Source organism: Benincasa hispida, chromosome 12 (assembly GCF_009727055.1).
Source record: "Benincasa hispida cultivar B227 chromosome 12, ASM972705v1, whole genome shotgun sequence".
Taxonomy (NCBI): Eukaryota; Viridiplantae; Streptophyta; class Magnoliopsida; order Cucurbitales; family Cucurbitaceae; genus Benincasa; species Benincasa hispida.
The window spans coordinates 30,346,501-30,372,156 of record NC_052360.1 but is presented as its reverse complement, the minus strand read 5'-3'; the positions used below and the strand labels follow the sequence as shown (position 1 = coordinate 30,372,156).

Genomic DNA, 25,656 nt, shown 5'->3' with positions numbered 1-25,656 from the left:
AGGATGCTCTGCACACGTATTGGTACAAAACATAAAGAAATTGGAACATCGTTCAAAATTATACCTATTCGTAGGATACCCAAAAAAATGAAAGGTGGTCTATTTTATGATCCTCAAGATAACAAAGTGTTTGTTTTGACAAATGCTACACTCTTAGAGGAAGACCACATGAGAGGTCATCAACCTTGCAGTAAACTAGTATTGATTGAAATTTCCAAAGAAGCTATAGATAAATCAACAAGAGTTGTTGATCAAGTCAATTTTTCAACAAGAGTTATTGATGAAGTTAGTTATTCTTGTCAGTCACTTCCTTCTCAAGAGTTGAGAGCGTCTCAACATAGTGAGAAGGATGTCCACTAGCTTGACTGTTACATGGGTTTAACAAAAACTCAGGCCATCATACCCAATGATGGCATTAAGGATCTATTGACTTATGAATAGACAATGAATGATGTTGATCGAGGCTAGTGAATCAAAACCACGGACCTCAAAATGAAGTTATGTACTTCAATTCAATTTAGGAACTTTTGGATCAACCGGATGGGAAAAAACCTATTGGTTATAAATGGATCTAAAAGAAGAAACGAGACCAAGCCAATAAGGTACAGACCTTTAAGGCTCGACTTATAGTAAAGGGTTATATTCAGAGAGAGGGGGGATGGACTATGAAGAAACCTTCTCCCTTGTTGTCATGCTGAAGTCGATTAAAATACTCTTGGCTATTGCCGCATTTTATGATTATGAATTGGCAAATGGATGTCAAGATAGCCTTTCTAAATGGCAATCTTAAAGAGAGTGTCTATATGGCTCAACTAAAGGGGTTCATCGAACAGGGTTAAGAGCAAAAAGTTTGCAAGCTTAAACGATCCATTTATGGGTTAAAACAAGCATCTAAATCCTGGAATATAAGATTTGACACTACGATCAAATCTTATGGCTTTGAACAAAATATTGACGAACCTTGTATCTACAAGAAAATTGTAAAAACCATTATAGCCTTCCTAGTATTGTATGTTGATGACATCCTACTCATTGGGAATGATGTAGGATTTTTTTACTGACGTTTAGCAATGACTAGCAACCCAGTTCCAAATGAAATATTTGAGAGAGGCACAATATGTTCTTGGAATCCAAATCGTTCAAAATCACAAAAACAGAACGTTAGCTCTGTCTTAAGCATCATATATAGACAATATGTTGTTAAGACTGACTATTTTAGTACGATGATCTAGACAACTCGATCATAATCCTGAGCTAACTATGAACTCCTGTTTATTTTCGATTATCATTTAATCTGCATAGGTGAGAGTGGCACAAGTTCGTCGACTCAATAAGCCCCCCATTTTAGGGGTAAGATCAGGTAGATAGTTGCGGACATAGTCGTGCAAGATAGAATTCGCTCCTACCTGATTCTAGGGATAGTAGATAGGTTGTTCTCTTAAGTGTTGGCTCTGAATCTTGAACAAGGGGCTTCACCCTCTCATTGGCTCGAGAGAGACTCGGTTTGGTGGATGGACCATAAACTAATTGTTCATTAGAGAATTAGTGGGATTTAAGGAACAAAATGGGGTAAAACGATAATTTTGACCCAATTGTAATTACGAACAACTTGTGAATGATCCACTTAATCATGGTTATATTAAGCGAACAAAAATATATCTACAGTGAGGAGAGTGCAGCTACTGGGCTATAGTGGAGTATCCTGGTAGTTAACGAATGTTGGTTAGCTAAGTTAAAGAGTTTAGTTGGTTAATCTTGAATCATTGGAGCTCATCATGTGTAGGTCCATTAGATCCCCTGCTAATTCATATCAGACTAAACATTAGAACAGTGTGATAAGAGAATTTAAATTGTTTAAATTCGACTTGGGAAATAAGCATTATCTATATTCGATATACATAACATAACATATTATTGCTTAATTATAAATTAAACAATTTGGAGAGTTAAAAATATTTAAATATGATTTGAATATTGAGCACATGAATTCATGATCGGAATTGGTGTTTTTAATTAATTTAATATTTGATATTATATTATTTTTATTGATTATATTGTTTAATTAATTATTAGAATTTATTTTATTTATAATTTATTTAAAATCAATTTTATTTAATTAGAATTAATTCATTTTTTGAGTTTAGGATTTTGAAAAAAATGGGTTGCTGGACTTTTCCAATTATTTCTCTCTTAACACCTCAAAATTCGAATTTTTTCTCTCTTAACGCCTCAAAATTCCACTAGATTCAACTTGCTGTCAATTTGAGGAGGTTTTATGGTGCATGAATTCTTCTTTAAAAGGAAGAAATAATTGCTAAAAAAGTGTTGGACAATTTTAGCTTGTGAAGTTAAATTTCTCTCTCAAAATTCATGATAAAAAAACTCTCTCAATTTCTTTTTTCCTCAAATTCATCACAAAATTGGATCTCATAATCCATTCTAAGATTGGAACATGGTGGGGAAGACTCTTGTGATGATCCACGAATTATTCATGATCGGAAACAATCAAAAGACAACTTCAATTTCGAGCTACACTAAGGTTTGTTCATGAAACTCTGTTTTTCTAGTTTTGAACTAGCATGCTTGATCCTTAAATTAATGAAATTAAAGTACTTAAGATCCTAATTAGTTCCGCTTACATGTTGCTAACTCCATCATGTTGTGCACATGACGTATACTTTTTTAATCCCCAAGTTGCCGCTAGCATGGTCGAATAACAACTTTTTAGATTATTGTGTAATTGATTCTCAATAGAAATACAATGTAAATGGAATCTTCGTGTATTAACTCAATAGAAATTCAATGTAACTGGAATAGTTGGTTATGAGATTTCAACCTAACGGATTCATGTTTTATTTTTCTCCCATTTTAAAATTTGAATTGACGTTTTCATATCAGATTTGATTGATTTTACCACTTATTGAAAATATTCATAATTAAGCCATCTTGAATTTATTTATAAGCATTTTGATTTTAATTTATAATATATCTTTAGATTTGGTAGGAAATCAAATCCATTAGTATTAATAACCGAGATAAAAATACAATGTAAATGGAAAGATTGATTAATAATCGAGATAAAAATAATTGGTCCAACGTAAGTTAACATAATATAACCTAATAGATTTGCCAAAACAGAAAATGAGCACTATTTCGAATTTATATTTTATTATCAAATTAGATTTTGATAACTACTTCTCAAATTGATTCAAAATAAACCAATATCTTCAAATACATAATGCATGGTTATAAGATTTTTACCAACATATATTGTAATTGTAATGTAAAATTATGAGGTTTTAACTAACATTTCTCACAATTCTTGGTTATAACAGTATAATTGTAATGTGAAATTATAAGCGATAAATTTTCTGATTCCAAATTATAATATAATTTTATATCTTCTTGATTTTTCTCCATATATATTCAAATATATCTTTTGTTAATAAAAATTGATTTGATTTTATCTTTTTCGATTTGTTTATACATTTTATTATCACGTTATAATCTTCTCTAGATTTGAGTTTCATGTAATTCTTTTCAATTTTTTTATACATTTTCTTATTAGTTGAAATTTTTGGATTTGAAATTTTTTTATCTATATTTATAAAAGTTTGAAATTTGTAAATTTTGAATTTGATATAGAAAAGGATTAAGGTGTATATATGTATATATATATATAAGAGAATTAAAACAAAAATTAGGTTTTTTATTAAACTCATGCGTTAGAATAAATTTTAATAGAATTTGAATCAATAAAAAAGTTTATATAAAATGTAATCTTACGAGATATATATATATATATATATATATATTATTCAATAATCTAAATAAAATAAAATAACAAAACCCATAAATCTCATTTCTTTTTCAGTTAGTTGTTGCTCGGTTCCCTAAATCTCTATCTCCTCCTCAATCTCATGCCTATCATCATTGATTCAGTTAGTTTCTGACAACCACAACCATTTGATTTCATAGTCTCAATTAACTTCTGACAACCACAATCATTTCATCATATCGTCTGTTTCTTACTTTTGTTTATACTTTAAACATTATTTTTAACAATGACGTTCTGGGATTAATATCAAACACAATCCTAAATCTAATAAGGTTTCTAAGCTTATCCTTGACGGATTCTTTTTGTCTAGTCAGGTCATCCAAAGATTGCAATTTCTTCAAAACTCACTTGCTAACAACTTTATTAGCACAATCAACCTTGCTCTCACCATGGAGGAAGTCCATCGTTGTGGACATCCATAAGTTTCTACGACCATTTCCGCCTGGTCGTAGGCTTCCCTCACATGCATGCGTCCTATTGACAGTCGGAAGTGTGAAGGACCATATGAGGTGATTTTTAAGTATTGCTTCTAGAATGTTTAGATGCAATGTATTTGTGGTATTCTAATTGTTTTCAAAATATTGTATCTTTGAATTCTTGTTTGCATTTAATTTAGTTGTTTTTGTGTAGTTTGGTCATTACTAATTATTATTTTTTTATTATTTAAATTCATTTGGCTATTTTTATAATTTTGAAACGTTTTTGCCATTTTTCCAACTGAAACTTTAAATTTTATCATTTCTCTTATTAGGTTTTTTTTTTTTTTTAATAAATGCATATCAATAGTTATTCATATATTATGTTTTATATATTACAAAAGTAATTTTTTAATTATTTTAAAACATATTTAGACATATTGTAGTTTTCAGTTAACAAAAATTTTTTAAATGCTAAAATTAGAAAAAAAATAAGACAATTAATTACTAAATAAAACTTTGTAATATCAATACTCTTATCTAGAAAAAAGTAATAAAATTATAAAATAAATTAAATACAAATACACATTTAATAATTTTTTTATGTAGAGAGTCGAGTCCAATTATAAGGGTGAGATCTATGTCTATAAATTGAAGAGATATTTATTTATTATTCTAATTATTAAAAGTATTTTTTTAGTATAATTGTAGGAATGGAAGATCAAACCTTCCACCTCTAAGATGAAAGACCATATAAATTATCATTATGGTAAATTCATTTTGACCTAATTATTAAAATATGTGATATTAAAGTTGTGGAGCTCATCAAAACTAACTAAAGTGAGCATAAACCATATCATGATCATGTACTTCTTTTAACGTTTAACGTTTAAATTCTCCTACCTCTTATTTATTATACTAATAAAATGTCAACATGAATATATCTCAACTGACATAGTATTCATATTATTGACTGAAGTACGTCACATCCGCGACTCACGAATGGTTTCATATAAGTCAATTGATTGTATTTTCTTTTTTTTTAATTTTTGTTTGTTTCTTATTTTCTTTTCTCAATCACACAATATTTTATTTTTAACTTACTAACTGAATATTTAAAGTTTAAAATATCAACGTGAGAAAGGCGTGTCATTACCTAAAATAACATCTTTTCATACATCCTCCAATATTTATAATGTCCAACGAAAACTAAATTAACCAAGCAACTTCATACTTATTATCTATATAAATATTACACAACTTCATATCTGTTATCTNATAATTCATCATTATTTGTTGTTTTAATTAATATTCATTTTGTGTAGTCACATAAAAAGTCACTTTTTAAAATTAAACTCAAATAAACCTTTTAAAAAATGGGTAAACTAATATAAACAAAATTAAAAATAAAAATACTGAATAAAATATTATTTAGAGTCATGGATGTATTCATCTTTGTACGTCCTACCTAATCATACACAAAATAAATAAAAATTTAATTAAGAAAATAAAATTTTTTTATCATATGATAAAAACTATGATTGAATTGGATTCAGAAAAATGAGAATGGTCTAAAATGCATTAAGTATTTTTTTCCTAATATTTTTAGGATATATGAGATTTCAACGTGACTTTAAACTCGATAATATAAACTCATTTTTAGTTGAATTAGGCCTATTTGGACCTATTTTCTAATATTTAAAAAAATTGTTTTTTTAATTTTTTTTTTCCACTTTACTGCATCAACAACCCAATAACAAGTCTTCATAATGCTACCGTACCACGTGTAACAGTAATGACACACAAACATCTTAGTGGAAACATTATTCACCACCGCATAATCCAATTCCCATCATTTCCCCTATAATTTTATTTTTGAAAATCTTATAAAGTTTTGAACAAAAATGCTTCATTAAAAGATGGTTTGTCTTGATATAAGTGAATGATAACTGCATTGTAAAAGAAATAAAAAAATAAATGAATAAACAAATAATGATAACTAGACTATTTCTAAATAAAAAATACTTAGGTATATCTCGAAAATCACTTATTTTATATATCCCACTAAGTTATCAAATCAAAATTTTTTATCTTACAAATTCTTTTTTTATAAATACTTTAATTCTTTGTATGGTGTGAATGATGAGAAAGGAAACATATAGATAAATACATCTAAATATTATTCTTTCTAAAAAGTATATTTAAGAATAAAAAAAAACTTGAAAAATACCAACATCAATATAATATGTTTGGATCACAAATATACTAAAAGATCAATTAACTTCTTGTATAACATGAAGTTAAACAAACTGATTAATATGTGTGAATTTGTTTATTTGAAGTTCTATTTTTTTTTTTTAATTGTAGGATTGGAAATCGAACCCAATTATAGTTAAACTAAACTGGTCTTAAAAATTTCTTAATGAACCCAACAAATTGATATTTAATCTAATTTAAGTAACCTTAAATAAAACATTCCTAACTGAAGCTCAATGAATCTATAATTTAAAATAAGTTCCAAATAAAATGATTGGACCTTAGAAAAATGGGGATATCCCAAAGAAACCACGCATTTCTTCGAGATTTTCCCACACAACCACCCCACTACTCACAAAATTAGTGAAAGCCCCTCATTTTTTAAAAAAATTTACACATAGTATACTTGCTATAAATACGTGCAATTTGTTTCAATGGTGCAACACTAACCAAGATCCAATCAAGAGTGTGTAAAACGAAATTTAATTAGTTAATAATTAAATTAAGGATTGGTGATGGGGTCCTTCTCTAGTGCTTCAAAAGCTCTGATTGTGGGTGCGTTTGTGATTATTCTTGTGGCTTGGGAAGTTGGGGCAGCCGGAGAGTGCGGGAAGACGCCGATAGAATCGGCAGCGGCGGGGCTGACGCCGTGCCTGGGGGCAGTGAGGGACGCAAAAGCTAAGGTTACGAGGCGGCGTGCTGCGGCAAAGTGGCGGCGATGTTTATAGTACTCCGAAATGCTTGTGCGCCATTCTTCTATCGCCTTTGGCTAAGCAGGCAGGAATAAACCCCGGCATTGCCATTACAATCCCTAAACGCTGTAACATCCGAAACCGTCCCGTCGGCAAGAAGTGTGGAAGTAAGCTCTAACCTCCCACACTTTTAATTTTGTGTCGTATATCTTCGAACTTTCTAACCATTTTTTAGTATTATTATATTTATTATTAAACGTAAAATTTAATTTTATATCTAATAAATTAATTATCGATAGATTATTAAGAAAAATCAAATATATCACAAATTTATTATATAAAAATTATAATTTTAGGAACCAGTTAACTATCTACAAAAATAACCAAAAAATATCTATAAAAATAATAAAAAAAATATATTAATAGACTTCTATCAATCTTATTAATGATAGACTTGTATCAGTTTTTATTACTGATTGTATCAATGATAGACTTCAATTAGTTTCTATCACTGGTAAAAATTGATAGACTTATCTATTTATGACAGAAATTGATAACAATATCTATCATAACTAAAATTATTATTTTTTAAAAATATTTTTCCTTATTTTTCTATTTTTTAAAATCCCCTAATACAAAATTAAAAGTTCAAATATTTTGTTAGACATACTTAAAAGTTTAGGAATCAAATAGATATAATCTAAAAAGTTGAAAGCTGGATTAAATTTGTAATTTTAATCTTTTTTCTATTATATTATGTTTTTTGATATATATAATATATATATATATATATAAATATATATATAATAATCCATATCTAAATTATCGTTGGCATTGTTTTTATTTTTGTTGGTGTATTTATACAATGGTTCTTTTTTTTCCTTTTTTAGTTCATTTAGATTTTTATTCATAAAATTTTCAAAATGGCACCTATCGAGTCCTATGAAGTTGGGAAATGTAATTGTTTTAGTTTTTATATATACTATTATCTTGGGGTTTTTTATTAATAAATATATTCTCTTTGAGTATAATTGGAACCAAATTGATATAGATATTGAATTAGGTGGATATTACGTGATAAAATTATAATAGCATGAAATCAAATAATTTTTTCTAATTATTATTATTACATTCAAAAACTAAATTAGATGTTGTAAATAATAATTTCCGTACACATTTGAATATTCATAGATGAAAAATAAAATCAAATTTTAAATTACTCTTTTTGTAATTCCTAAGTTATAACTAAATGAATTTGCAATTAAATAAAAGTTAAAGATAATAGCATAATTCTTTTCAAGAAAAAAAAATGATAGCATAATTATTAAAAACAATATATCGGCAATGCAAAATAATAGTGATGTAATAAATTCTAATTGTCAATTGATTAATAAAGTTTAGTGTCTCATTTATAATAATTGATTTACTTAATCTAGATATAGTATTAACTATTTTGTTTAAATAATTTAAAGTTTTTAGTAATCATTAAGCTCAATCAATTCAAAATTTTCAATAATTATTAATATGCCTTTTTTTTGTTTTGGGTTCCATATGATTAATATGTCAAATAAGTTTATGTTTTGTTATTCAACTTTCTATTAAACGATTTAATAATTCTAAGTAAGTATATATTCAATATAAGGATTATTTTTAAATATAATAAAATGAATTAAAATATTTATAAATATAACAAAACGTCACTGTTTGTCAGTGACTGACTGACATTGATAGATTACTATCATCTATCACTGATAGAACTAATAGATATTTGTAGATGTCTATTAGTGTCTATCAGTATCTATCATTGATAGATTGTGACATTTTATTACGTTTGAAAATATTTTTAGCAATTTTTTTTTATTCATCAGCACGAGTTTATCTTACGATGTTTTTAAAATATTTTAAAATATAATAAAATATGACAATCTATCAGTGAGTATTGATAAACACTAATAGACATATATCATATCTATTATTTCTATCAATGATAGAATCTATCACTGATAGAACTAATAGATACGGGTAGATGTCTATTTGTGTTTATCAACGTCTATCACTAAATATTTTTAGTAATTTTTTATTTAAAAAATAAATAAAATGATGTGGTTATTTTGATTTTGCAGAGTACACTCTCCCTTGAGAACTAAAGTCCAGCAGCCCACAGCCACATGGAGAAAAGTTGTTATGTTATAATTATGCCACATGATATTTGACCCCAATAAATTTTATATATCCAATGTGCTCTAATGTCTAATATTTTAGTTGTTTTTACTTTTACATAATGTTAATGTTTGTGGGACTTACATTTGTTTCTATGGGTGTAATAAAATAATAGTCCTTAATTTTCTTTTTAGTAATGAAGAAATTAAATAAATAAGAATTATCATTTTATGCTATGTTTGGTTCATAATCACATCTCTATCAAATGAAAAGCACTTCTTAGCAATAGATAAATTTATAATTAATTTATATAATAGAGACTTGAGCCTTGCTTATTAGATTCAATATTTATTTTTATTGTCAATTTTAAAAATAAATGTAAAGTGAATGTGACAAATAAATCATTCTTTTTAAATAGCTTTGATGCCTCGGATAGCGTTCCAAGCCATTATGGCCTCCACATTCCACAATTAATTGTCCTTTAAAATGTGCAAGCATTATCATTCCATTTTTTTTTCCATATTTGCAAACTTGCGAGATGATACAATTATCAAAATTCAAAAACTTTCTTTTTGTTTAAAAAAGTTAACAATAATAATAAGCTCATTGCCAACCTATACTTTTTAGGGTGTCTGAATATATTTTTCAAATATAGGAAATTATCATTCTCTATTATTGATAGACATTATTAAACATTTATCAGACGTCTATCAGTATTAGTGATAAAAACTAAGAGACTGTTTATTTCACGGACATCTTAGATTTCCATGGAGTGGACATATAGACTATCGTGTTTGTTTTGAGTATTGTAAGATGCTCTGACATCTAGAGATTCTCAGGCATTCCGGAGGAGTATCTCGATAGTTTTGGATACCTTCCTGAAATATAAATTTTTCATATTCTCGAGTTGAGGGAATACTCATTGTATATTCTCAAAAAATAAAACGACCCCTAATAAAGTCAGGAATGAGGCATTTGAAAGGCTGACCATTATATCATAGGCCTTCCGGTTGGAAGACCGCATGGACTTTCCTCTGAGCTCTGGAATGGAAGAATTGGGCCAACAAAGAATTTCACTGACCTTTTCGCTTATTGAATTCCATTGTGGAAGACACAATTTTTCTGAAGAATTCGATCCAATTGATCAAGATCCACAATGAGGATCGTATCCATACCATTTTGCACTTATTGAAAAATATAATCCATTTCGTTATTCTAAGTGATTATTCTATTCTTTGTAATGAAGAACTTGTTATTCTTAACTCTTGGGTTGATGTCTATCACTGATAGAAAATGACATTTTGTTCTATTTATAAATAAGGTGACTCATTTTCTTATATTTAAAAACAACCTTTTAAAATTTTATCCTATTTCATATTGGCAATAATTCTAATTTTAGTTTATTTTTTCCTTTTTTATTTCCCTTTTTAACTCACCTATTGCTTCATAATTCCTTTGTTTGTTATTGTTGTTCTAATGAGTGAAATTAGAGTTATACTTTCTAACCCACCTAAGTTGGTAAATATCCTTAAGTGCCAAACATAAAAGTTGCAACCACGACAGTCATAATTGGTCATAGTGAGTTCATGGTTGAGATTATCATACAACTAGTACGCTTTGATAAAGAGTTGACCTAGTTAAAATGTTGTCATCATGTCTAAAAGTAAAAAATAATAATAATAAGGAATAACTATTTGATGGGAGGGAAAGTAGTACTCTTGTTTGAGAGGAGAAATGTTGAGAATACGACCAAAGTTCCACGTTAGTTAAATAAACAGAAAATTTGTAGTATATAAGTGAGAACAATCATATTTAATTAATATGAGATATTTTGGATGAAAAAAAATAAAATGATATTTGAAAAATGATTGTCATGTCCTATTGTTCATAAACTTTTGAATCATCACAAAAATGTAAAAATAGGTTTGTCATTGGAAAAAAAAAACTTAAATTGGATTTTAGATATGTTTTCGAAAAAAAAAGCTAGATAAGCTTATTAAACTATCAATTACGTTCTAAAAAAGGCACTTTTTTAAAAACAATAATTTAAAAACGTTTGAAATGATATGATTTAAAAAGAATAAACGACATCTTTTTATGATTAATTACTTTATGTGCATAATCTCAACAAGTTATAATAATATATACTTTTTTCGGCCGGAGAAAAAGTTGTGTCATAAATTTGATTTCAAATCATAGATCAACAGAAAAATAAGTTCGAGAAGGAACCACTTTGGTGTTTTCAAAATAAGAGCAAAGAAAAAAAAAAAACCGTTTGGTAAGAATAATCGAGGGTAGAAAAATTCAAATAGTCGTGATTACTAACACACTCATTAATTGAATTATGCTCAATTTGACATATGAATCGCTTGATTGTTTAAAATCAAAAGATATATTTTGTTTTAATGTCAAATTTAAATTCAGTCCTCATATTTTCGCTATAATAAGTTTTTTGTTTACATAAAAATTTATTTTCTTTTTTTTAGAAAAGATTAACTGTTATTTTTTAAAAAATTTTACTTGCTGTTAAAGTTAATAGCAGTAAAGTTATATATGAAAAAAAGAAAGTAGGTGTTTTCTCAAAAAAAAAAAAAAAAATGAGTTTCAAATGAAAAATGATATATGTGACAAAAATAAATAATTAAAACCAAATTCAAATTTAAGTCTCATTAAATAAGTTTAAATTATGTCAAAATAAACAAAATTACTGATGCTTGTTTCGAAGTTAGAGTGAGATTTAATTTTCTCATCTACACATTATTTGAAAAAAAATATAAAAACATAAATAAAACTATAAAAACACCGTATACACCAAATTGGAAATGAATCCTTCTAAATTTTAAAAAAAAAAAAAAAATCAAAGAGATTTTTTGCTCAAGTGATGTGAGTTTGAAATGAAATGATATCTCTCGCTTTTATCTCACTTATTAGCGTTAATCATGCACCTTAACTTTCTTTTTTGTGTTTTCAAATTGTTTTTTTTTTTTTTTTTTTCTAAAGAAATGATTAATATATAGAAAAAATGGGGAAAAAAAGGGCTTAGTCCAGCTGTCTATGGGCCTGGGTTTCCAAAACAAAGATTGGACTCTTGTCTCAAGCTTTTTTAAAAAAATCAAAAGAAATTAGAGTGAAAGAAGAGCAACTCTAATTTTAACTTCTAAATTATACTCTAATTATCATTTTATCTATACAGTACGTGATTTTAAAAAATTTCAAAGTTTTACCATACGAATATTTGAATAATTTTATCACATGAATCACGTCCTTCTCCACATTCTAATATATCGATTATTATATTTTATCATTTGAACTTTTTCTTTCTTTAACAGCCATTTGTGAATGATCACAAAAAAAATGCAATGATTCAATAAAAATTCATGTATTAGAACATTAGTATATAAAAATCTCTAGCAAATGAAAGGCTTGAATCTCAAACAATTACTTTTAGAGGGTAGAATGAGACCACCATTAAAGGTAAAAAAGAATTTCAATACATTTAAAAAGAAGAATGGATTAGGAGGTTTTCTCGAGAAAGTCAAAGGGATTTTGAAACTTCATGGAAATGAGAAATCTCCAATAAAAATAATAACTTACTAACTAAATAAAGAAAAATCAAAGATTGTGATCGGTATATCCTTATTTTTTTTCCTTAAAAAAATAGATTAAAAAATTTTAATTGAACGTTTGGGGCAAAAATTATCACAAAGATTATAATAACCACCTCTTATTATAGTAAATACTATTTCAAAACTCCCAATTTGCTACAATAAACACTATTTCAAAACCTCTCTTTACTACAATATTTACTATTTACTACAATCCTTACTATTTCATATTTATCGGTTTTTTATTCTTTGCTACAGTATTTACTATTTCCTTTTCAAACTAAAATAGTTTACACCTCAAATACATATTATTATAATCCAAACTAAAATAATTTATACCCTAATACAAATTATTAAAACTCAATTTTAATAAATATTTAAAATATCCTATATCATACGAACGGGTATAATAACTATAATTACATCATAATTGTTTAACTCTATATATCAAATTCCATAAATTAAGGCATTCATGACACAAATAACACAAATACCTTGTACTTGTGAAAATTTTAAAGATAATTTATATATATATGTCAAAAAGAAAATCGTAAGCAATGAAAAATGAAGGGAGAAATATTTTTTTGGTCCTAAATTTTTTAAGATAAATGTATTTGGTTTCTAATATTTCAAAGGGCACCTACAAAAATGATAAAACAAATTATATTTTTGAGGCCGGTAACCTACACATTTATAAATTCAGGTTTTATTTTTTACTTTTGATTCATCTATCATTCTTTTCTTTTTTTTCAATTGTCATTTTCTTTTTCCTTCTCCTATTTGCCATCAAAATGTTTTTTTGAATTATTTTTCTTCTTGTATAGTTTTTTATGTTAAATAGATAACATAATTTTTTTCCCCACATTTTGTTTGTACTTAGATTCGAGTAACATTTGTTCATTATAATTATTTTATACAACAATTTTTTTTTTCAAATTTGTATCATATAATTTAAGGAAATAACAAGATGCAGTTTGTAGTTTTTTGGGGGTAAAATATAGTTTGTTATTTAAAAACTCACAACAGTTTAGTATACTAAAAAATAACAATTTAATAATTTAATTATGTCTAATTAGATCATTATAGCTAAATTACAGCAAATCTGGTTTGAACTTGGTAAATATTGTTGCTTGCTTTTTTATTTTTAAAATTGAAATCTACCAAATGTCAATTAGCTTCCTATAACAATTAACTTTTTTCTTTTTTTAAAAGCATAGCTACCAACCATTAATTTTAAAAACTACAACAATCCCAAAAAGAGTCTAAATTTGGTTTTAGTATTATCGTATTATGTTTTTGCTCGTTTTCAAATTTCATTATTTAATTAAAGGCATATGTTGTAGACAAAAATTTGATAGCAAGGAACTAAGAAAAAAACAAAGTTATACATATTTAATATTTTTAGATATGTGTTTGGTAGTAGATTCCAAAATTAGATTTAAGTTTAAATAAATGTTTAAAATAAATTTGATAATATATTTATAAACCATAAAACTTGTTGTAGATATCCACTAAATATTATGTTAAATATTAAATATTAATTATTAATAAATGTGCAAGTTTTATGTTAAAATTTTAGTTAGAAGTGTTCAAATGATCCAAATAACCGGTACTACCCAACCCAAATTGTAAGGGTTGGGTTAGGTTGTGTTCAGGTTACACTTTTTAAAATTTTGGGTTGACCCAATCCAACCCGAATTTCTAATATAATTTGTAATATTTTTATGATGTTTGTGAAATTTGTAACAGATATCTTCGATCTTGATATTTAAAATTTGAGTTTTACGAAATTTTAGTTATTAATATACGATGTACACCAATTTAAATATTTCAAGTTAAAAAAAGGTAATTAAAATAAATAAATAAATAACTTGACAACACAACCCAATCTAACCTGAATTTTAAGGATTACGTTGGAGACCCTATTTGAGTAGTCAACTCGATCGAAAAATTTCCTCAATCCAACCCAATCCAATTCATATACATCTCTAATTTTCGTATAATATATTTTATAATATAATTTTAATTAAAAAAATTAAATGAGTCTATAATATAAATTGAGTTGGTACTATTTGCATACGAATTCCGAGCTACTAACCAAATGTGTTCTCATTATTTGGGATGTTAAACTAAAATAAAATATTAAAATATTAAAAATATATATTTTTCATTTTTCACGTTTCTGGCCCGGCCCAGTCCAGGAAGCCCATTAGCAACTTGGCAGTCTCCCCACCGTCTGATTGTCCATCAGGCACAGAACACCATAAATCCCATGCTCCCTCTGCCGTTTGATTCTGCATCAAATCAATCTCCACACGAAATACAATGACCCCTTTGATGTCCTCAAATCAAGACAAAAATTCTCCACCATTCAAACTCCCATCATCATCACAAACAATAAAAATAAAAATATATAGATATAAATAGTGGATCCCACACAACCACCCTACATGGAAAATCTTCCTCTTCTCCCCACCCACCAAAGCGGACCCCACAAGCATGCCACATCATGGGTCCCACCCAAAACATACACACATATTCAACTCACTTAACCCCCTATACCCATTTAACAAAAAGACAACAAAGTTAAAACTTTAGCTACCTTAGGCCCTCAAAAATTAATTATTCAACACAAATCCTACAAACCTAGGTGAATTATAAAATTGAGTGCTACTCTCATAAATAGCATTGTAACTGTGTTAATTAATTAAACCTCATGTTTTTTTTTTTTGTCTTTTAATATATTACATTAAGGCTAAAAGAGAAAAATATATTTACATATAATACTTTTATTCTTCCTATCTTTAAATAATTCCTATTTTATCCTTTATTACAACTATTCATATTAAAGTGATGTATAGATCTGATTTAGACTATAGATATGAAACATCACGATATAACGGTAAACATATATATATCTTTGAACAAACAATCATATCCTCAAGATCAACTGGTTACTGGGTGTGATCTAGACCATACATATGAAACATCAATTTGGATATATATTTGAACAAACAATTATTGAACTATTTGGATCAAAGTGGTTACACACTAAATGAGTTTTTTATTTAGACCATAAATATGAAACGTTGCAATATGACGTAGACATATATTTAAATATATATTCTCGTAATTTATACTTTAAAAATTCATAAATTCTTATTTTACCTTTTATGTTTAAATAGTTACAATTATTAGATTCAAACAAGGCAAAAGATTATTTCATTAATTTTGACCTATAAATTTTATGTACATGGAAGGTATGTTATAGTGTACATAAGTAAGAAGGGGAGTATTTAATAATATTAAAAAGTTGGAAAAAGGGGGAAATAGTGAGAGGTGGAAAAAGAAAAGCTGAAATTTGAATTGTGTGTTGTATGTGTTGAGGAGGCCAAGTCAGTGTCCTTTCCATACACAAATCACACAATTGCTTTACATGCAGCAAACATAAAATCATCACATTTGCAATTATTTAGTCTCCCACATAAAAAAAAAAAAAAAAAAAAAATATATATATATATATATATAAATTATTAAATTCAAATATTGAAAAAAAAAAAAAAAAGTTGCTACCCATTTTCCGAATCCCAATACTCCCTCTCCACACTTTTTTCTTCTTTCTTGCCGTTGACTGACTGCTTCTAAAATCATCAAAATCTCTCTCTTTCTCTGTCTGCCTTTTTTTCTTTTTTAATTTAAATTTTCTCTTTTGAAAAAAAATTTATATAAACCCATTTTTGAAAAACCCAAATGGGAGATTCAGTTTTTAAAAATATCAGTTAATTACAAAATGAGTAGTGGTGGTGGTGAACTTCAGTCTCTATCTTTGTTCAATTCCTCACCGTTGGGTTTTGCAGTTATGGACGGCGCCGCCGCCGTCATAGAACCATCTTTCTCGCCGGCGATTTCGACGGGATATTTGGAAGATGCATTAGTTGAGTACACTTCAAAACGACGCCGTTTGGATCACCATCTTTTTCAATTTGAATTCCCACAAAGCTGTTGGAGTGCCCTCGAGGGTTACGATTGGAACAACCAAATTGATGATATGAATAATAATAATAATTATTATTATTATCATAATTATGATGCAGTTTCTACAGGTGAGGTTTCTATATTTATTTATTTATTTTAATTAATGGAATTGTCGTCATTACTTTGGAAAGGAAAAAAAAAAAAAACAAAAACAAACAAACAAACAAACATGCAGTTGAAATTAAATTGAATGAAACTGAATTTGGGGTTTGGTTTTTAATTAATTGGATTTTTGTTGAAGCAGAAGAGGGAATAAGCAGTTCGTCGAAAAGCAGAATGAGTGAAGAAACGAGTATGGATATGATGAAAACGCAAGAAGTGGATACGTATTCGACTCCAAATTACTACTATGAACATTATGATCCAAATTCTTCTTCTTCATCTAATTCTTCTAAATTACACAAAGTTGAGGCTGAAGCTGAGTTTCTGGCTGATAAGGAATCAATTTTCTCCATTTCTCGCAACCTGCCTATTTCAACAGGTTTTTTCTTTTTCTTTTTCCTTTTCTTTTAAATATGAAATTTTGGCAGTTGTGTATAAGTAATTATAAACAATAGACGATTTTTGTGGGGCATTATATTATAATATATATGGGCCTCTCTAATGATTTTCTAATAATTTTCATGGGTTATTTTTTAAAATTTTATAAGTTAAGTTTAAAAAATAATACTGTAAAACAAAGGAAAAAAAAAGGGGGAATGTGTAGTTTTAAAAAATTATATACAAAAAGTTAAATTTTTTAATTTGTTTCTTCCATTTAAGTTAAATTACAAATTTATTTGGTTCCTACAATTTTAAAAATTATAATTTTATTCTAATTTTTTTAAAATTCATGAATCGAGTTAAGATTCAAACATTAATTAAGCACTTTTTGAAATTTCATTTACCAGATGGATACAAACTTTAAAATTGAGGAACGAAACATACAAGATAATTTTTAATTTACATATATTTTTTAAAATTTCGAGAATGAGAAGAATATATATAAAAAAATTAAAATATATGGTAAAAAAACTTTGGCCTTTTTTATAAAGAAATTATATCGATCTAACTGTGTTTTTTTCTTTTTTCCCTTTAAATTGATCAGGAGAGGTGGAAGTGAAACAAAGAAGACAAGAAAAGGAAGTTTGATGTCATCCATTTGCATTAGTGAAGCCAGGCGGCATAGAAGGTGATATGACCTTAAACGACATAAACCAAAAGATTTTAATGCCTCCAACCCGGCCGGTTCGACACCCGGTCGGGGATTTCGCCTGTCGACCATGCGTGTCGGCGGATGGACCGGGCCTATCGGGCAAAGCCGTGGTGGCCTTGACCAAAATTCATACTCAAGGAAGAAGAGGCACCATCACCATTATTAGAACCAAGGGTTAATATTAACCCCAAATATTTATTACTACTTCAATCAAAGTCTTTAAGCTGTTCCAACTTTATCAATTGGGTTTGCCTCTTTGAATTGTACAGAGGGGAGAGAGAGAGGAAAATATGTATGTAATATAATGATTGAGAGAGAGAAGGGAGGAGTTAATGAATTTGTACTTATATCATAGTTTAATTAAAGCCTAGAATTATTTAAAGTAGGAACTACACCTAATTTAATGCTCTATTTTTCTTATACACTAAAAATTGGAATGCAACCAAATTTAATGAATATTTGTATGAGCAGAGAATCAATCTTTTTGGTCTAAAATGAACAAGACGTGTAAATTGTAAGAGAAATAAAGGAGAAAAAAGGGTCCAAAACAAGAAATGTTTGGGTACAAAGAACCGAAGGTAAGAGAGAAGAGAAACATCAAAGAGAGAATAAAAAAGAAGGTGATATCTCTCTTTCTCTGTCTCTCAATTATTTAGAACAATATATAATGGACCACTATATATGCACGATTAAAAAGTATCTTTTGATCGACTTATAAGCCTATATCTATCACGAGAATAACAATTCATGTAGTGACAATATATCATATTCAATATAAGGAATGTATATTTCTCCTATGTCTCCAATTGATAAGACAACTCATACGTTACACGTTAATCGATGATTAAGGAAAAAATTACTCAAAAATTTATTAAGATATATCAACCATAAATTTTTTAGTGAACATAAATATAGCTCAACTGACATCAAATATGTACGATAATCTACAAGTTAGATATTCAGTTTCTTTACAATTAAAAAAAAATTGTGAATTATACAGTAATATTTGTATGTTACAAAATTTTTACGTTTAAAAATGACATTATAAGTAAATTTTTTGATAAAATTTGTGAGTTTAGTCTAAGTTCTTCAATAACTAATTTGTCTATTTATCAAACTTAAAATTGGAAAAAAAAAATATATTGTTGAGATTTGCGAATTTATATAGAGTTTTTATTACTTTATCTCTCAAAATTAGTTGGTGGATTAGCACATATTGAAATAGGGTAGAAATTACAACGACATCTAGCAAAGTCTAGGATTGTGTTAGATGATATATAATTAAATTTGCTTTTAAGCTTTTGGGTCAATTGGTGATTTAAAATGGTTTTAAAGCAGGTGGTCTAAGAAGATCGCAATGTTGTTTCCTCCGCGATAAATATTCAGAGTGTTAGATGATATATAATTAAATTTTTGGGTCAATCGGTGATTTAATAAATCGTACAATTTAATTAAGTTAAAATTTTAGGAGAGAATTGATACAATATAGGGGATAAAAATTGGAGAAATTGCAAAAAAAAAAAAAAAAAAAAAAAAAAAAAACTCATTTTAAAGGGCCAAAATGACAAATGGCCTAGATTTTGAAAAAAAATATCAAATGCCCCTTTGTTGATATCATGATCTTTTGAATTTACAATATTGTCCTTCATTTCTTGATTTTTTTTTTCTTTCTTCTTTCTTCTCCAACTCCTTGCTCCTTTCTTTTTTCTTTTTTTTTTCTTTTTTCTCTTCCTTTCTCCCTCTTTGCACGTCGTCTCTTCTTTTCCGATCTCTTTCCTCTACGCATTTTCTTCTTCTCTGGCACAACAAGTTCACACGAGCAGTTCTAACGTGACCAACTTTGATGAACAACAATAACAACGAGAGAGAAGAGTGATTTTGTGAGTGAGGAAAGAAAGAGCAATAGTAGCGAGAGCGAGACTGATGAGAGTAGGACCGGAGAGAGCAAGACAGATGAGAGGGGGAGGAAGAAGACCTATTATTCTATAGATATTCGCAAATGGATCATCAGCGAGACCGGCGAGAGCGAGACTAATGAGAGTGAGACGGGTGAGAGCAAAATTGACGAGACCAAGACCAACAAAAGCAAGACCGGAGAGAGTGAGATGGGCGAGAGGGAGAAGAAGACGACCCATTGTTCAATGGATGTTTGCAAATGGATCATTAGTGAGAGAGAGAGGGAGAGCAAGAATGAGAGTAGCGAGAGCAAATGCTTTTCCACGTGCGCGTGAGTATATTTTGATAATTTCACCGAATTTGACGTTACCCAAGGATCATTCGACATTTTAAAAAAAAATTGGATTATTTGACATTTTCGGCCCAACTTTTGGGTCATTCGTACAAATTTTTCGTAAAAATAAAAAATGGTCCCAAATTTTTGTTACCAATCTACAACTTTAAGACAATGCATGAAGTCTACTGTAGAATTGGGGTATGACACTCGTTTATGCCACTAGAACTCTACGCTTAAATATTACCATGTTAATACAAATTGATTCCTTTAATATATATTTCATATTGATAAGAGTACGTTGTTTATATTTCTAGTTTTCTTTACCATTTACACTATAAGATAATGAGTGGAGAATTAAACTTCACGTTTATTTACATTCTCATAGATTACATATGATGACATATTTGTTTCATAAGAAAGAAAAATTAAAAATCTCGTTTGACAACATTTTTATTATGAATTTTCATTGTCTAAAAAATAAAAAAAGAAAAATGAGAACGTCTCCACTAAATTTTGTATACCTTTAATTAGATTTTTTCTCCAAATATAAAAAATAAAAATGTCAAAAAACAGAAAAGTGAAAACACTAGTTCATATGTATATGTTTCTTCCCTCTAAGAAGACGAGCTGGTTTGATGTCTGATCAACTGCCAAAGAAAGTTTTTGAAATTTATGATACAATAATAATAGAACCTAAAGCAACCATATTTTCCCCATATAATAATAGTAGTGACTGTTGCTGACATAAAAAAATAAAATAAATAAATAAATAAAAAGGCCAAGAAATATCGAACTCAGAACCCACTGCGGATTATATAATTGCACAATAAAAACACTATTATTATTAAATTAATCATTTTTTTTTTGGAAAAAACTATATATATATATATAATTGGTATGCAAAATTCATAATTTGTAAAGACTGCTTCCAATGATTAGTGGACTATACAAATAATAATAAATATACGAAAGTTTGGTGTGTGTTTTTTAATATTAGCAGAGGGAAAATTATTCTTCACAAAACAAATTGCATGTCGTGTTCTTCAAAGGTCAAAACTTCATTTATTTCAAAACCTTCAGACAATATCCAACACATGGGCCCTTACCCTTTATCATGTTGCTGCACCCACCCACGTGATCATAGCCGTCCATTCCCTTGACTTTGACATAATCAGATGGTTGGAGATAAATATAATCTTATACCGACAAAATATAAACCAGGTTAAAAATTATCCAATCTAATATGCTATCAGAAAATTAGGAAGTATGTACTAAAACAATATATAAAATATTTCCTTCCATAAAAGGAAAAAAAATATCTAACTATAACATTTGTGATTTTTCTTTTAATTATGGGAATTTTTTTAAAATATGTTTTGGATTGATTTTCTAGGTGTTTAATTTTTTTATTTAAAAATATTTAGACCTTATTTGATAATCATTTGATTTTTGGTTTTTTTTTTTTTAAAAAAAATTAAACTTATAGACACTACTTTCACTTTCAAATTTCTTCCCTTATTATTTACTTTTTACCAATAATTTAAAAAAATCAAACCAAATTTCGAAAACTAAAAAAAAAAAGTAGTTTTTTAAAATTTGTTTTGGTTTTTGGAATTTGACTAAGAATTCAACCATTCTATTTAATAAAGATGCAAACGGTAAGAAATGGGGAGGAAACAAACTTAAATTTTACAAACTAAAAACAAAAAATGAAAATGGTCAGCAAACGAGATCTTAGAAAGTTAATTCAAACAAGCCTTTGATTAAGGATATATATGTTTTTTTAGTACAATAAAGAATATTTAGGGTGCGAAAATTTAAACTACATGTATCTTGATTTCTAATACATCTATATATCAGTTAAGTTATGCTCAGTTTGACTAATAATATACATGTGTGCATTATACTTTGATATAAGAACAAATATTTGTTTGAATTCGATGATGATTTAGCACTTAAAATAATATATATATATATAAAAAGATAGAGATTTGGGATTTTGATGATGTAGATCCAAAGTGGGAAGGTTAAAAGAAATGGGACATTTAGTGTGTAAATTTGTATGAAAGCTGTATCCCATAAGGAGGAGGCAATATATACCTACCAAGTTGAACATTATAATTATTATTATTATTATTATTATGGTAAAGATGAATTTAGATTTGGTTTTGCCCATTTTTCAAATTCTTTTGTTTATTACTTGGGAATGGCCCCTCTCTTTTTACTTTTTTTTCCTATTATTTTCTTTCTTTTCTTTCTTTCTGGTTTTGACTTTTATATGACTTTTTGTAGGAAGTGTTTGGTTATTTGAATCAAAATTCACGATCAATTAATCACAAATTGACCCACATTTTGAATTTACGTAGCTTCAAGTTATGAAAAGTTGAAATATGAATTTGATAATCCATACATGGTTTTCCTAATTTCAAGATATGCAGTTGCTATTTGAATTTCATAATTTATCATTCAAACATTATAGGCTCGTTTGCTTTCCATTTTATTTTTTAAAATTAAGTCTATCGACATTATTTTTATTCCTAAATTTATTCCTCTATTATTCACTTTTCACCAATAGTTTAAAAAACCACGCTAAATTTTGATAACTAAAAAAAGTAACTTTCAAAATGTTATTTTTGTTTTTGGAATTTAGCTAAGAATTCAACTATTGTACTTAAGAAAGATGCAAATCATGGTAAGAAATGTAGATAGAATAAACCTAATTTTCAAAAAAATAAAAAATAAAAAACTAAATGGTTAACAAACAGAATCATCTATAAGTTTAGATGCTTTTAACTTTATTAAGAAATATATCTTATAGATTTGTAAAGTCCTCTTTTGATAAGTGTTTTAGGCTCTATTTACAAACAAATATTAGTTTCATCTTATGAGTTTGTTGTTAGTAGTTTTTTTTCAACAAGTTTTGAAAATTAAAAAAAGTAGGTCACATCTCACAACTCTTCTGGTTCTAATTTGTTTTTGGTTTTTTAGTATAATAAATTATGCTTATAAATACCATTGGTACTTATTGTTTTTTTTTTTGTTAACTACTTTTTTTAATGTATTTTCAAAATAAAGTAGACCACGATAATGATTTGACATTTTAGTTTTCTACTTTTGAAATTTAGGTTTATTTTAACCAAAATTCAATTATAATTTTCATCTTTTTAAAGAAAAACTTGAATTACTAGTCAATTTAATTCTAAAAACAAAAATAAAAATTTGAAAACTACTTTTTTTTTTACTCTTCAAAACTTGACTCGGGTTTTGAAAACATGAGTAGAAAGTAGATAACAAAAAATATAACTTAAACTTATGGGTGGAAGTAGTTTTTATATAAGCTTAAATTTACCATAAATGATCATCAAATTATTACTAGTATTTTTTTAAAAAAAATTTTCTATTTTTTTTTTTTTTTGCCTAGACTTCAAATATTTACTTAATGGTAAATAAGTAGAAAGAAAACATGAAAAGTTTTCATAAACCAAAATAAAAACCTTAATATGGTTATCAAATGAGATCAAAATTTTTTGTTTTTTATTTTTAAAAATTAAGCTTACAAATACTACTTTTACCTTTAAGTTCCTTTATTTTGTTATCTAGTTTTTAACAATATTTTCAAAATTTATGTCCAATTTAGTTTTGAAAACTAAAAAAAGTAGTTTTAATAAATTTGATTTTGTTTTTGAAATTTGGATAAGAATAATTTAAAACTGTTACGTTATAATTGTTTTCATCTCTCCTGAGTAAACAAATTACATAATTTTCAAAAGTTAATAATAATCAAACAAAATCTAAATTTATAATCTCTATATCTAATATATTCCTATATTTTCAAATGCATAAAACACGTATTTGAACTTTTAATTTTATAGCCAATCAACATAAAAATTTGTTTGATCAAATAGTTATAAAACGAAAGCTAAACCTACTACTATCAAGTCACATACATTTTTATAAATAATATTCTGTGCACTATTTTTTCATCTGTTAACCCAATATTGAAATATGATTAATGACGACTCAAATAATCATTAGTAAAAAAAGATGACGATCGATATATAAAATCAATTTACCTTACTTTTGAAAAAAGAAAAAGGATTTATTATAAACTTTAGTCATTCAAATAAATGGAAGAGGCCTTCCTTTCCAGCTGGTGAATATGAACCTTCTTGAACCTTAAAATGAAAAGGCAATTAATCCATCTTTTTGTTGCTTTCTTTGGGTATAACTTGAGACTGAAGGGAACTCAAATTCTTCACTTCCCTTTAGAAGCATAAATTCAGAAGGAAAAAAAAAAAAAAAAAAACTTAATTTCAAATAAAATATAAAAATAATTATACTTATTATTTTAAATACTAAACTGTTGAAAATATTTTCAAATATCGCAAAATGTCATTGTCTACATCTATCGGGATCTATCATTGATAGATAATGACTGACAATAATAGATGTCTGTCGTAGACTACTACGATAGTAAAATTTTGTTATATTTATAAATAAATTAATTCATTTTTTTTATTTGAAAAAATATTATATATATATTTAGAAAACATCTTAAATAAGAAAATAAAAGAGTGGAATCCATTTCATATGTAGCTAGTTCATTCATTACAATTTCTTGTTACATTGTGAGCCATAATTTAAAAAATTGTCCCATTTTTGGTCTCAACCAATGATTGTTATATTTTGAAAAGTGGATTCTGTTGTGTCACATGCCAACCATTTAATTTCAATTTTCACTTTTTCATTATTATAATTTAGCAGCAAAAAAAAAAAAAAAATGAAAATAAAGAAAGAAAGAAAGAGAGAAAAAAGAAAAAAGAGAAAAGAAAAGAGAACCTATTTTTATTTACAAAAAATAAAGGGAAATTAAATGAAAGCCTAGATATGCGTGAGAGAATGTCTGCTACTTTTGCTTTATTATTTTTTTCTTTTTCTTTTTTAATCTTCGTCTCCAAATCCCTAAATAGGTGAAATTTTTAATATTTTGTTTGAAAAATATATCACTCTTGGGATTTCAACTGTTGGTTTTTTTTTAAAAAAATAAAAGTTATTAATGACGTCAAGTGAACATTTTATGACGTCAGAACACACAATGGACGAGATTAGCGGATCATGATTTGTGCGATATGGTGGGCCAAGGCCTTGTTAACTTGGGCCCAATAATGAGTGTGTTTAACCTTGACTTAGAAATATGGGCTTTAACGACTAAGCCTTTTTATTGTG

The 25,656-nt window shown here is 27.2% G+C and overlaps 1 protein-coding gene and 1 long non-coding RNA gene across 2 annotated transcripts; both read left to right on the top strand.

The window, feature by feature from the left end:
- Positions 1-6,941: 6,941 nt before the first annotated feature.
- Positions 6,942-9,555, top strand: LOC120067917. Its single transcript, XR_005479049.1, has 2 exons — positions 6,942-7,369; positions 9,326-9,555. It is a non-coding gene; the product is annotated as an uncharacterized LOC120067917 (long non-coding RNA).
- Positions 9,556-16,539: 6,984 nt separating this feature from the next.
- On the top strand, positions 16,540-18,642 carry LOC120067481. Its single transcript, XM_039019036.1, has 3 exons — positions 16,540-17,070; positions 17,247-17,500; positions 18,137-18,642. Exons 1-3 carry the CDS (start codon positions 16,758-16,760, stop codon positions 18,374-18,376), a joined length of 807 nt encoding a protein of 268 aa, XP_038874964.1. The 5' UTR covers positions 16,540-16,757; the 3' UTR covers positions 18,377-18,642.
- The last annotated feature ends 7,014 nt before the right edge of the window (positions 18,643-25,656 follow it).